The sequence below is a fragment of the Scaptodrosophila lebanonensis genome, unplaced genomic scaffold (genome assembly GCF_003285725.1).
Source record: "Scaptodrosophila lebanonensis strain 11010-0011.00,11010-0021.00 unplaced genomic scaffold, SlebRS2 tig00000001-arrow-pilon, whole genome shotgun sequence".
Lineage (NCBI taxonomy): Eukaryota > Metazoa > Arthropoda > Insecta > Diptera > Drosophilidae > Scaptodrosophila > Scaptodrosophila lebanonensis.
The window spans coordinates 18,527,497-18,540,956 of NW_022060529.1; the positions used below are offsets into that span (position 1 = coordinate 18,527,497).

Sequence of the window (13,460 nt, forward strand, 5' to 3'; positions counted from 1 at the left end):
TAACGAAAACACATTAAACAATAAAATACATGCATGTCCACAAATGCATTAAAATTTCTAAAAGATATGCGCACGAAATTGTCTTATCGAATAAATTTATGTTTTTTATGGGCCACGACCAAAAACAGGATCCATTCCCATCTCTACTCCATATACTTTCCAGCATCCATGGCTTGCACAGATGTTGTTGTGGCTATCACCAAATAAGAGCCGGCACAAACAACAGATTACAACAACAAAGGCGTTGGCTCATTTCATTTTAGCTACATAAGTGCCTCCCCTTTTCTGGCTGCTTTTGTTATTTTGTCGTTTAGCCAAACACCAGCCGTTGCTACTGTTGTTGCAGCTGTTATTGTTGTTGTTGGCACATGCAATTTTTAGTAGTCGCTCGCTTGCAGCTTGTGCGCTAAAAATAAACTGTATGTAATTATAGCAACTACTGTTGTAGTGGCTGTGGCTCTTGCCATCCATTGCAACAACTTGTTGAACTCATGGTACAAATAAGCCAAAAGGTTCGGCATTCCGCAGGTCCTTTAATCGCTTTCTCTTCGTGTGACATTAGTTAGTTAGTTTCAATAAGGCTGCTATTTGGTGTAGGTTAAGTGTACAGTTGTGAAAATTTAAAGCTGTATTGAAAATTAGTCGTCAATTACTAGCTAGTACAAGCATGCCAAAGGTTTTGCGCGCCCACCCACTAGTACGTGACTAATGACGTAGCTGCTCAATAAGAGCATCAATATTGCAGCCCTAATGCCATACCTTCTCTCTATTTACCATGCGTCGCAGCTCCCGAAAAAAATAAGATGCGAGGCACTCGAGGCACTTAGCCAGCTTATGAAGAGAGTGTGAATTGTTGGTCTTACTCTTTGGCTCACTCTTACCTGTGCTGGTCACGTCGTCCAACTCCATGGACCACTGCTGATAAATCACGTATGATTAGGCCCACACACCAAACCCATTCTGTTCGTTGCTGATCAAAATCTGGTCTTGTATTGTTTACTTCTAACTGCTGCCCCCTTTTGATTGCTTCTAGCTGGCTAACCTTGGCCCAAATTGCCGCTATTATTGCTTGCTGAGGCCCCTAGAAGCGTGATATGTTTGTTATACATAAACACTATTGTTTGGCAGCTCAAAGGCAAAGCTCTATTTCAGTCAATCCATTGGTAGAAGTTGTAAAAGTACAATGTACCTAGTACAATATACATATGTACATATGTATGTATAAACATGCTTACATAGGAATCTACGCACTTACGCATATAAAAAAGCATAAAAGCATAAAGTGTCGCGGTACTAAACATAGGAAATGTAAAGCTTTGTTTAGCACATACAACAACCATTTTTTTTTATCAATTTTAAGCTTAAGCTTGGTTTAACAGAGTTCTGTTAAGTGGCTGCTAACATGAGCTGTTAAGTTTGGTGAGACGGAAGTGGCGTTCAAGAAAACGAATGCTAATCTTTTTTGAAGCTTTTTTAGTTGCAGAGATGGGGAAAAATAATTTACAATTTTTTAAATTGATTAAATATCAATAATCAGTATGGAAATTCACTCAAAGCGGGCATCATAAAGCACAGAGCTACCTGGATTCCAAGGTTGTTTATTCCTGAACTACCTTTTTCGATATCGACACATCTCTACATAGTAATAAAGAATCTATATACCTTATGGGGTCTCCCAGAGTAAGAGAGAGAGGGACACAGACGAGCCATCTGTATGATCCAGACATTCACACTAAGCTATTACCATTTTACCCGTTTGGTATACCTTGTACAGTGACAAACTTGTAGAACCGATATCTAAGCTGTAATTGTTTCAAAAACTAATTGGTTGTTCGCAAAAACTCTTTCAAATGACCGTTAAGTAAATATCAGCTCCCTTTATAACTTGTTTAAGTTTAAGTTTAAAATATACATACATTCGAGTTTACAATAAACTAGTGTGTTGTAGCTTTAAGATGAAACTATTGAATTTAAAGAACATAAAATTGAGTCTTTAGAAAATATTTGCGTACTTTTAAGAAAACCAAACAAGCCAAAGCTATACAAAATATCCTTCACAAGCACAACTTAATTTCTTCATGGGTAAGTTAGTTTTTATTAGAAATCATTTTGTTTACCTTTTTCACATTTGAACGTTCTTGGCGAACTTTCGCAGTCCACGATTGGTGCGACACCAACAGGTATAATAACCTTTCCATATTCAGGTTGGCTTCAATAATAAGCAAAATGTGTTTCACACCAAATTTGTTTATAAATCATATCGTTTGTATGGCAGCCACATGATTTATATTTATTTCCATTCTCCCACCTGAGTGTTACAAACTAACACCCTAAACTGATACTCAGAAAGTAAAAAGTAAGCCAAAAGAAAATATTTGCAGTATTCGGGATATTTTTTTAGAGTTTTATTTAGAGTTGATATTCCATCTCTATAACTCGATTACTTCTATGAAATGTAGTAGTTCCGCCTTCTTGTTTCATTCGTCACCTTCGTATACAGCTGAACTTTCGAGATTCTTGTAAATTATTTATTATTTACTTTTAATTTACATATTAACTTAAATTAGGATACATCAACATAGAATATTTACAAAACGGAAATACTACGGATAAGGAATATGCATACACCTATTGTGATTGCTACGATCGATGAAACTTTTGGAAATGTGCGCCCAGTGCGGAGAGAGGGGGAGGATGGGGGGGGACAGTAATAGGGATATCGTAGGCACTTGTGGTGATCCTCAGGCATTTCTATTTAGTTTAACAAATGGCATGTGGATGAAGTGTAGCTTCTCGTTCACCTACGACGTCGACGATGCATCATGGACTCCAGCGAGGTGTGGTCCAGTGTGGCGGCATGTTCCAAATCCTCGCTGCTGGCATTCTCCTCGGCGACATTCACAAATGTGCTGGAGAGTTCTCCATTAAGCTTGTTGATGTTTCCGGTGGCAATATCGTACATGAAGATTTCCTGTTCGGCCTCCTCGCTGGACCTTCGAAGGGGCGAAAGAGAGAGGGAGGGAATAAACAATTGCTTGACTTAATGACAAAATATCTACTTACTTGACCACCAACAGCACCACCGACTGCAGCTCAATGTCTGTGCGAGATTCCTTCTCTAGCCATCGCTTGAAGTTGTCCTTGGTTGGCTTCTTGACCAGCGTTTTAATAAGATCACCGCCCAGAAACTTGACCTCCTTTGTGTCCACACTGCGTGCTTCAGCCGACCCCGATGTTGAAGGCGCCTGCGCCTCGACTGGTGCCAAAACAACCACACTCACAATTTTCTTGCCCACCAACTCTTGGCTCTCCGGTATGGGGAATTGAGCGCCGTTGATTTTAAGCGGCAAGTAACGATTGTACTGGCGATCGGCCAAGTCCACTGGCGTGACGACAGTCGCATCTGTCCGTACGTACTTCTCGCTAACGCTTGGTCCCTGCTGGGCATCGAAGCGCACTACCTTTACATCAAGATTCTGCTTTTGGGGTAACGAGTTGCTCTGCTTGACCTTTTCGATGTCTTTCTCGCTGAGCGCCACCTTGTCTCCATTTGGCTTCACCACCGTCAGCACTTTGTTGGTCTCGGCGATTTGAGCTCCGCCACCGGCTCCGTAGAAGTGTTGCAGATGCTCCGCGGGCAGATTCTCGAGCGCTATGTCTCCCACCTTGTCGTAGTCGAGCACCGAGATGTCCGCGTTGTTCAGAATACCCGAGGAGAAGAGTTGCTGACGCAAATCATCGGGAACTTCGTCGGGCAGCTGAAGCAGGGTTTGGGAGGCTTTGCCGCTCGGTGCGGCACCAGTTGTTGGTGCTGCCACTGTTTTGGTAGCTACTGTGGGCGAGACCTGACCCGGTTGCTGAGCCTGTTGTTGCCGTTGCTCCTTTTGACGCTGTTCCAGCTCCTTAAACACATCCGAGTGGTAGGTGGAGACACTGAAGGGGGAGTTATCTGTCGCCGGTGCAGCGCTGATTTGGACAGTGGACGTTTGTCTAGGCTGCTGCACAAAGTTAGTGCTGGCCTGAGCCTGCAGAGAACCGGTTGAAGCATGCAATTGCTGGTATTGATTGTATGTGGCATAGCTGGGACCGCTTTGTGGAGGAACTGGCGTCACAACCATCACCTTCTGGCCGTGCGTGGATTCCGCATAGACTGGTGGTGGTGCTAAAGCGACTTGGCTCGATTGCGGTAGTCGCTGCTGCTGCTGCTGCTGCTGCTGCTGGGCGTTTGTCGAACTGGCGGTTATGTAATGACCCGTTAACTGTTGCGTTAACGATGTGGGTGCCAGATTGGGTGCGGGTATATCGTGTATCACCTCGTTGCGTGTGCTGCTGTAGCCGAAAGGCGACTGCTGCTGTGGGGAGGGCACAATCGGGTTTTGAATTGTTTCGGTTATGTGCTGCTCAAACTTGGGTATGGACTTGAGCAGCTCCGTCTCCTTCGAGGGCGCAATGTCGAAGTAATTTTGTAGTCCACTTAGCCCCGTGTGCGCTTCTAAGGCTCCGACCTTTGTCTGCTGTTGTTTCGGCTGCTGCTGCTGCTGGTGTTGCTGGTGTTGCTGGTGCTGTTGTTGCTGCAGCTGATGCTGCTGCTGTTGTTGTTGCTGTTGTTTCTGCTGCTGCTGCTGCTGGTGTTGCTGGTGCTGTTGTTGCTGCAGCTGATGCTGCTGCTGTTGTTGCTGCTGTTGTTGTTGTTGCTGCTGCTGTTGTTGTTGCTGAAGTTGATAATAGTCTGGTGGAGGAGTGGGCGCTCGCACTGTGAAGTGCGGTTGCTGCACAAACTGAGGCTGTCGCGTAAACTGATAGGAAGGCAGTGGCTTTGGTTGTTGCTGCTGATACTGCGATTGTTGCTGTTGGTAGTTGACATTTTCCAATTTTACTGGGACTGGCACTGGCTTGATTTGAGCAGCCGCTGCCGGCGTGGGTCGGAACTTGACGGGCTGGTAGGACGCTGGCGACTGACGCGATGGCAACTCGTGGGTTTTTGGCGGTATGGTCGGGAAAAATGGCACCTGTTTGCTGGGAGTACTGGCCGGCGTTTTAAAGTACTGGTGATGATGCTGCTGCTGCTGTTGCGGCTGCTGTGAGTGTGGCTGATGATATTGCTGATTATGATTGACGTAATATTGTGACTGCTGCAGCAGCTTATTGAAAACGATCTGGGAGGAGGTGGCGGGCAGTTGCTGATGTGTAAAGTTTGGACGCTCGACCGCATGCTGGTGCTGTTGCTGCTGTTGATGTGGCTGCTGCTGCTGCTGCTGCGGCTTGTAGAAATGTTGCTGCTGAGTGGGCTTCGGCAGCTGTTGCGACGAAGTGGTTGGTGCACCTATCAAGGCCGCTGGTGGCCTGAAGTAGTTGGTGCTGTGCTGTACGGGCGGTTGCTGCTGACTGTGGAAGTGCAGTGCGGGTGGGGCTTGGTGGTAACTGTTGCTACTGGCCCCGCCAAAGAGGAAGTTGGAGACTGGAGCGCGACCGAAGCTGTTGTCGCGCCCGTAATCAGCTCGCGTGTTGGCCACATAGCCCTCAGTCTTCACGCCAGGGCCTGCGGGAAGAGCGACCACTTGACGCTGTATGCTCTCGGCGTCGTGCTCCTCCAATATGTGACCGGACTGGCGTAGATCCTCGGCGCCGAAGGAAACATGAATGCCACTGTTGCTGTGATATTTCTCCGAGTCTGGGTGTATGATCGTGCGTAGCGTTGTCGTCTTTACCGGGGGCAGGGGCGTTACGGGGTATTGAACAATCTGTTCCTCCTCCTCCTCCTCTTCCTCCTCGTTGTCGTCATTGTTCAGAGAGGCAATGGGCGTCTCCAGATGCAACTTGTTGTTCTGATCCTTCTTGTAGTTCACATAGAACACATGCACCTTCTCCTTTTTCTTCTTCTTCTTGCTCAAAATCGGCTGTACCGGCTCTTCGCTCAACGTCTCGTTGGCATCCTTGATAATGATCTCAATGATGGGCTCGGGCGCCTCCAAGTATTGCGGATAGGGCGCATAGCCGCCAGTAAATGCGCCTGGATATTGAGCTGCAAGCAGGGGGGTAAAAGATTAAATGTCCTTCAATGGACTTTCTTGTGGCTTACCAATCGCATTTTGTCCGTTGTAGAAGCCTGCTTGTGGGTAGTAGGAGCTGCCGCTATCCACATACCCGGCACGCCTGTTGGCCACATCGCGATACAGATAGCCTGCATTGCCGAAATCGTAGAGGGTGCGTTTGCCACGATTCTCCCCGGCCGTGGGCTTCAACGCCTTGGACTGGCGTGTGGCAGCCGGCTGTGTGGGCTTCTCTGTTGTTGCCTTGCTTGCGTCACTTGTCTTTGTCGCATTCGTGCTCTTGGTTGGGTTCGTTGTGGAAGGTGCGTCCGAGCTGTGGACAACAGCGACGGCCAACGTCAGGGTGAGCTGGAAAGGTGGCAGATAGGAAAGTTGCATGTAATTGTCATCATTTTGCTAGCTGGCCAAATTGCGTTTTGTTTTTAGCCGCCAATTTTATTCGTTTTAATATACAAAAAATTAATCAAAGGTACGTGCACGAAAAGTTAATTTGTGCTGGTTGTTGTTGTTGTTGTTGGTGGTGTTTTTATAAATTTTAATGCGCTTAAATTGAATTTTTGTACGGCTTTTCCTTGCAAATTTGTTCGCATCGAAGCCACAAGGTCGGCCTCATCCAAAAACACTTTTACCACAAAGAAGCGATGACGCGCAGTTGGAGATCACAAGAAAAAAAATTAAATAGATGGTGAATGCCAAAAAAGGCGCACTAAAAATGCGATAAAAGCAAACATCATGAGTGTTTGGCAAAAATAAAATACATCTTCGCAAATAGTGTGTCTTCATTGGGTCAATGTCAAGATAATTTGAGTTTTGACCACAACATTTTTAACCGAACTTCATAGGTTGCCGGCAAGGCAGTGAGCAGCTAGAGAGCTGCTGCCAACCTCATCATCAATTAGTGACTGGCCAGCAAATTGAACTACTAACTTAAATGAGCTGTTACGTGTTGCGTATCGGGTTATGTGGTCAGCAATAAATTGCTACCAACTCTCTCGTGGGCGACGTAATCTTGACTAGGCCCTGGTAATTACCCAGCTAATAAGCGCCGGTCACTGTATCAGCTTATCTATGTCATGCCCTGACTCAGCCAATTCAACCAATTCAGCCAGCTGAGCCAGCTCAGCCAATTTAGCCAAGTAGGCCGCTATTTGCGGCAAGGCCCAGCGTGAAAGTTGTGTCTGTCTTCGAGTCAAGAGCGCGCTTTGAATATCAATACGAGTACGGCGCAATGGCAGTCGAACACAATTTGCATTTAAGGCAAATAAACACATACACTTGACCCAACACACACACACACACACACTCACAAGCATGCACAGTTACAATGCCTATAATGGAGCAGAAATATATTCACGTACCCTCAACCACAACAGTCATAACAATAATAACAAAAGCAAAGACCGCCCACACCAAGAAATAATCAAAATTGCCAACTGGTAATGGATTTGCTTTTTCATACGTCAAAGTTCCTGAACTTGGACCCCATCAGCCATAAGATATAGCTACACATTAGAAAAAAATTTGTAAGTCGAACTACACAGTTTTTAGCTATTTGTATAGAAAAGGGTAGAAGTGTAACTTCGAAAAAGTATATACCTAGAATTGTTTATTTCTAACTGCACATTTTTTTCAGTTTTTCCAAATAGTGTGTGCTGTCTTCATCCTCAATTCATAATCTGTGTCCATTAAATAATCTAAACAATAAACAAGACACTGAAATATTTGCAAGTAATAAATAATCACAATTTTAACTAAACGTTTATTTTTAAACGGTCATCTACGGCATAGTCTTTTATCGCACAGGAATATAGTATTTCTTGTGAAATAACTCGCCGACCTGATTTATAAAGCTTTTCTCACCAGCTCATTTTTATTTTAATTTTATATTATTTTTGTTCATTGTTGTTTTATGCTTAAGCTATTTTTAAAATAGTTTTTAATGTGTCACTTAAGAATTTGTAAAACAAATTAAAATTGCATTGAAATATTTGTTTCAAAAATCAGAAGGAAAAACTTAGTTTTCATTTTATTTTTAAGAGCATCAACAATTTAATGCAATCACAAAATCAGTTTGAAATGGACTCAATTACAATTTGATTTCCTATATAGTATTTATTGGTTAAATGTGGTTTATATAATGTGTACTCAATATTCGTTTGCCACATTTAAAATAAACTGCTTTTATTGTGAATTTAAGTATTCCTTGTAATATTCATTTTTACCTATTAGCAGCAAACGAGATCCTGCTTGAAGTAATAAATTTCATAATAAATTTTATAATTTCCATTAAAGCATTTCAACATTTTTCTGGGAGTGTACAATCACCAATGCCTTAATCGCTTGCCATCTTGCCTTGGGGCACTCTTCAGGGCGGAACGCCCGTTGCGAGTGAGCCATTTCATGGGTTCGACTAGCAATAAAGTTTAATTCGCTATACTTTCCATTGCAAATGCCAGACATGTTGTGTGTGTAGACGTTCATCAATTGAAAACGTCAGTGTTGACATTCGTCAACTCGTCTGCCCGCATCTCTAGGCTTTGTGTCTTCTACGCTTCGCACACTCGTACAACAAAATGTTTACAACAAAGCTGCGACTTCATGTAGGCGCAGATATTTGACTTAAAAAAATATTTGTAACACATCTCAAGAGACTGATCAGTCACCAGTAAGTCGGCCAGCTCATAGAAAGTGAAAATCAAATCCCAAAGACAAACAAAGCGCGGTGGCGTATGAGCAATCTGCTCGGCAATAGAGCTGAGCATTGAAACAATAAATTTTGTAGCTATGTAGAACTTGTACGGGCTTATAAATATTTCTAACCAATAAAACATGTTATTAACAGTATCTCTTGTCCAGCTTTAATTGAATTTTTAGGCATATAGCATTTATTTTAAGAATCATTGCATTTAACTGCATGAAAAAAAATTTTTGAATTGAAGAATTGAATTGAAGAATTGAATTTTGAAGCGTAGCCCTCTAGGGTTCCTAGAAATCCTCGTCTTAAGCGAAATCGTATTAAACGAGACATGAAATCCGTACGAAATATGGGGTTTCGTTCCTAGATTTCAACAAAGGTGGATAAAATTTTTATAATTAGTCCTTGTAAAACTGCCTTGTAGCACGTCAATCAATATTGTTACCTTATATTGATTGAATGGTATTTCCATTCCAAGCTGATAGCCTATGCTCTTTTTGAAGTTTTTATATGATTAAACCACTTATAGGTTCTGTTTCTTCAGAAGTTCTGTTATCCTATTTTGTATTGCTTTCTTCATTCACAGCAATTTCAGGTAACAATTCATCATCCATAATGTTTGTCTTGCAACAACTATTGTACATCATCGAAACTTAGTCACGTCTTGAAGTCATTCGGCTTAAATGAGCAATTTTTAATACGATTTCATGGAATTTCCATTGTGCCAATTTTATTTCTATGTTTTTAAAGCGGCTCTTCCAAGCTCTTAACTTTTTCAAAGACAGAACAAACAATTCGATGCAATCTCTAATAGAAAATTTCTCCCAAGCACTGATTACTTTGATGAATTAAGTTTTATTTATATACAAGATCCTCAGAAAGTAGGTCTTGAAAGTGCGAATTAAGCCCTGATCTTTTGGCTACAGAAATGACATTGTATTAGGTGGAAGAAATTGCATTTTGATATTCGGATAGCTTATATTTTTGGCAAAACCTGGAGCATTGTTCCACAACAAAAGCGGTTCAAAATTAAATTCTATATATTTTTACAAATATTTTTCAACTTTAATCGAGTGTTCAAATGGGGAAGGAACCAAAAGTATAATCGTGATAAGTTTTCAAAAGTTGCAAATAATTCACCATTTTACAGTAGTGGAAGATTGTACAACTAATTCGCTCGGATAAGTACTTACTGAGCTCTTGATTTCTCTCCACAAATTGTGTTTCTGTCCGTCCAATACTAGTGATTAAGTAACAGTCGTGTATATAGATTATTTCTCATCTCTAGTCGACAGCTAAGCTAACATGCCCCTTGTCTTGGAAGCAGCGTCAAAACGGAAGCTGCGGGTTATAGCTTGGACAGCAGATCGGCCCAGGCATTGTGGCTGCTTGTGTGCGAGCTCCTTTTGTATTGTTTTGTGTTTTCATCGCTGCAGCGCACTTTTGACACACATTTTGACGTCTTAATGGCTCGCAACGTCTTCACTGGCCATAATTTAATTGCAATAATTAAATGTGGCTCGCAACCACCGACGCCACAGTCTCCAGAGTCTGCAGCTGGACTATTGCTTTTATTGCTTTAAGTTATGCTTTTGTGACAGTTACAGTGCTATTAAATATTATGACGTTTTGCGGGTTATTAACGCGTTACTCGAAACTGACACGTGTGATACACTCACTTTTTGGCTAATGACCTTTCCATTGTCTTGTCTGCAACAACAATTAACTAATTATGCCAAGTAGGGTCTCTTTACACTTTATTGTATTTTTGCAATATTTCCTCTTGCCTATAGCACATAATTGGAAGTGGATGTAAATATTTCAAAACTTTCCTCAACAATATGGAAGGCAAGGTTTTGGAGCTTGATATTAAAACATCTATGGTCTAACTAATTACTTTAATTTGAATTCTTTTCAGGCTTAAATTGCCTCATAGCAGAAAAGCTTAAATAATATCAATATTTCATTGAACTCAAACAAAATCGCGAGAAAATCAAAACTTTCCTAATTTCGTTAATTTTCCATCTAACAAGCAACTAATATATGTATTTTTTGAACATAAGAAGCAAACAACTGCCTAAATATTGAAGCAGTCCGATGAGAAAGACCTCTAATGCGAAGATGATTCTCAGGTTTATGGGACGGGCTTGCATCACATGCCGTGTAACCTTTGCTCTATGTTATGCAAATTTTGAACTTTTTATTATTTAATCGATTGAATAAAATGTGTCCAAGCAAAAAAGAAACCCACTCGAACAAACAGACAGTAAAAAATAGTATAAATGGACAAACAAACTATTATTTAACAACAAAGTGACACACACACGCACACACAGACACATTTAGGCACTCCATACGCACCATTTATTCACCTTAGTTCATAGAAAATGTGAGGAAAAAGTCACAATATTACCATATTTAGCTGACCTACACGTAATGCCATTTGTGCTCAGTAGCCCGGGCTTTTGCGATGGAATTAACACATCAGATATACTATAGTATAGTATATGGCCACAACAAAGGCAAAGATGCACAAAACAAATGTCAAACCAATAGCAGAGATCACACAGATATGTACGAGTTTATAAAACACACAACTAACGCACACATTAACACACACACACTCACACACACACACACACTCTCATGCACCAGTCTGGAAATTTGCAAAACAAAGCCAACAAAATCGACAGGCAGCACGGCCAAAGAAACTGGCGCAGCGCCAAAAAGACTTAATGAAAAGAAAGATGCTAACAATGGGAGAAAGTTGATCCACTGCGAGCAGAGAAACACAAAAGCAACTCACAGATCCACGATCCACAAACAAACGAATGGCACACACTGTACGAATGCGTAAATATTTAATTGTTTAAGTGTTCAGTGCTAATCAATATTATAGGAAGCCGAGTAAAAATTATTGTATTATCATGCAGAAACACACCATTGACTGATGACTTGTCAGCAGCCATATATTTTATTTATCAATTGCAATCATCAATACATAAATACTCGTACCTAAATGCAGGCAATAGCCACAACAATTTGCAACAAATTATGCAACAAACATGCGCATTTAGCAACCATTTAGTGTCCATGTGTAAAACAAATCTGCGCACATCTCTGACTAAATGAATTTAATTGTTGATTTCAGACTCGACGACTTGTTGTGTAAGACGAAGCGATGGCAGCAGCCAGAGAAGCCAGAAAAGCCAGAGAAGCTGCAAATGGCTAAGCTGGGGCCAATAAACACAAGGTAAAGCCAAATTATAGCCTGTCCGCCAGACGACAAGTGCCCAAAACCAAATTGACTTGAAGACTGTCTTCAGTTTCGTTGCTGCTCTGTTTGATGCCAAAACTTACACTAACCAGCACAAATGAGTTAATAGATGGTACTTCTACCCAGAATATGTGACTAAAGTCCTTAAAAAATCCGCCTTATTATACTGCTCTAAAAAGTAGCCTTGATTTGTTTGATGAATATTGTGTGCTTAGGAAATTAATTATTTAGCATTAGAACATAATAATCTGATATGTTTTCACATACACTTCTGTCTTTTTAGCAAATTAATAAATTATGTATATTTTTTTGTAATGAAATTAGTTGTTCTTATATGACAACAAATAAAATATGACAAATATAAAACTTGAATATAAGCCTGTCATATATTTTATTTCCTGATAGCAAAACTTAATCAGGCCTCTAAGAGGAGCTTAAACCAGTTATCATTGCTGAACAATACCCTTAAAAAAAACAATTTACATTTGATAGTTATATTTCATTAATTTGGTCTTTCTTTAAAGTCTATAGTTAATGATAGCAATTGCAACAACCACAGCCTTCTTCATGGCATACTCATAACGTTTGAGACATCTTTTTGGAGCATTAAATATTCCAACGAGAAATGTTTTAAAAAAGATTGAAAGATTAGATTATAATGTGAAAATCTGTGAATCTGTCCGAACAGCACAAGAATAAAAAAATATATTTTTTAATTATTTTTGTTGGCAGTAACAAATACATGAAAAAAATGTTGCTACAGTTCAGATATTTTTTACATATTTCCGATAGACTTTATTGAACGATCTATGCAACTTTGTGCTGAAAATCAACTAACAAGTGGACCAACCGTTATCGCAAAGATTGAAGAATATAATCGGGTTTCTCCAGTTAATGAGTAAAGCTGCAAAACAGAGTGGAGTCCCGTCTGGTTTCTGCCTTTTGTTGCTTAGTGCTAAAGGCGTCAGCTGAGCGTCTGGTAGCTAACAAGCTGGCAAATTGTGGCCACGGGATTTTGGGTGCTAGGATTGCTGGACTGTGAGCAACATGTGGCAACACAAGAGTGGCCGCAGCAGCACTAAGTGCTGGCGACAACTGAAAACCCAAATAGCAACAACAGCGGCGCAAGCTACTGCAACAAGTTGTTGAGCTGTTGCCACCAACATCGCCACCGCCACCGCCACCGACACCGCCACCAGCTCAACAAGCGGCACGTCTTGCGGTTGTTTTTGGTAGCAGTGGTGGCAGTAGCAGCGGTGGCAGCGGTGGCGCTTGCTGATTTGCAAAAAGTGAAATCTGCCAACGGCAAAACTCTACAACTTACTCATCACAGTTACACTTACCACAACTAGCATGCGCCATAACTTATCGCATTTGCCATATCAGGCGGCTTTTATCTCTAACTACCCCCACAAGTTCTCACCCTGATAGGCACGTG

The 13,460-nt window shown here is 41.4% G+C and overlaps 1 protein-coding gene across 1 annotated transcript; it reads right to left on the bottom strand.

Moving 5' to 3' along the window:
- Positions 1-2,797: 2,797 nt before the first annotated feature.
- On the bottom strand, positions 2,798-8,447 carry LOC115629596. Its single transcript, XM_030526125.1, has 5 exons — positions 8,403-8,447; positions 6,080-6,398; positions 4,681-6,022; positions 3,064-4,473; positions 2,798-2,993 (listed from the first exon to the last, which is right to left on the bottom strand). The coding sequence occupies exons 1-5, from the start codon at positions 8,445-8,447 to the stop codon at positions 2,798-2,800; spliced, it is 3,312 nt and encodes a 1,103-aa protein (XP_030381985.1).
- Between the last annotated feature and the right edge of the window lie 5,013 nt (positions 8,448-13,460).

Coding starts and splice junctions, on each gene's coding strand:
- LOC115629596 (XM_030526125.1), bottom strand. CDS start 8,447: ATGGCTCACTCGCAACGGGCGTTCCGCCCTGAAGAGTGCCCCAAG. Junction 6,399..8,402: donor GCCCTGAAGAGTGCCCCAAG/GCAAGATGGCAA, acceptor CCACCTTTCCAG/CTCACCCTGACGTTGGCCGT. Junction 6,023..6,079: donor CAACGGACAAAATGCGATTG/GTAAGCCACAAG, acceptor CCCTGCTTGCAG/CTCAATATCCAGGCGCATTT.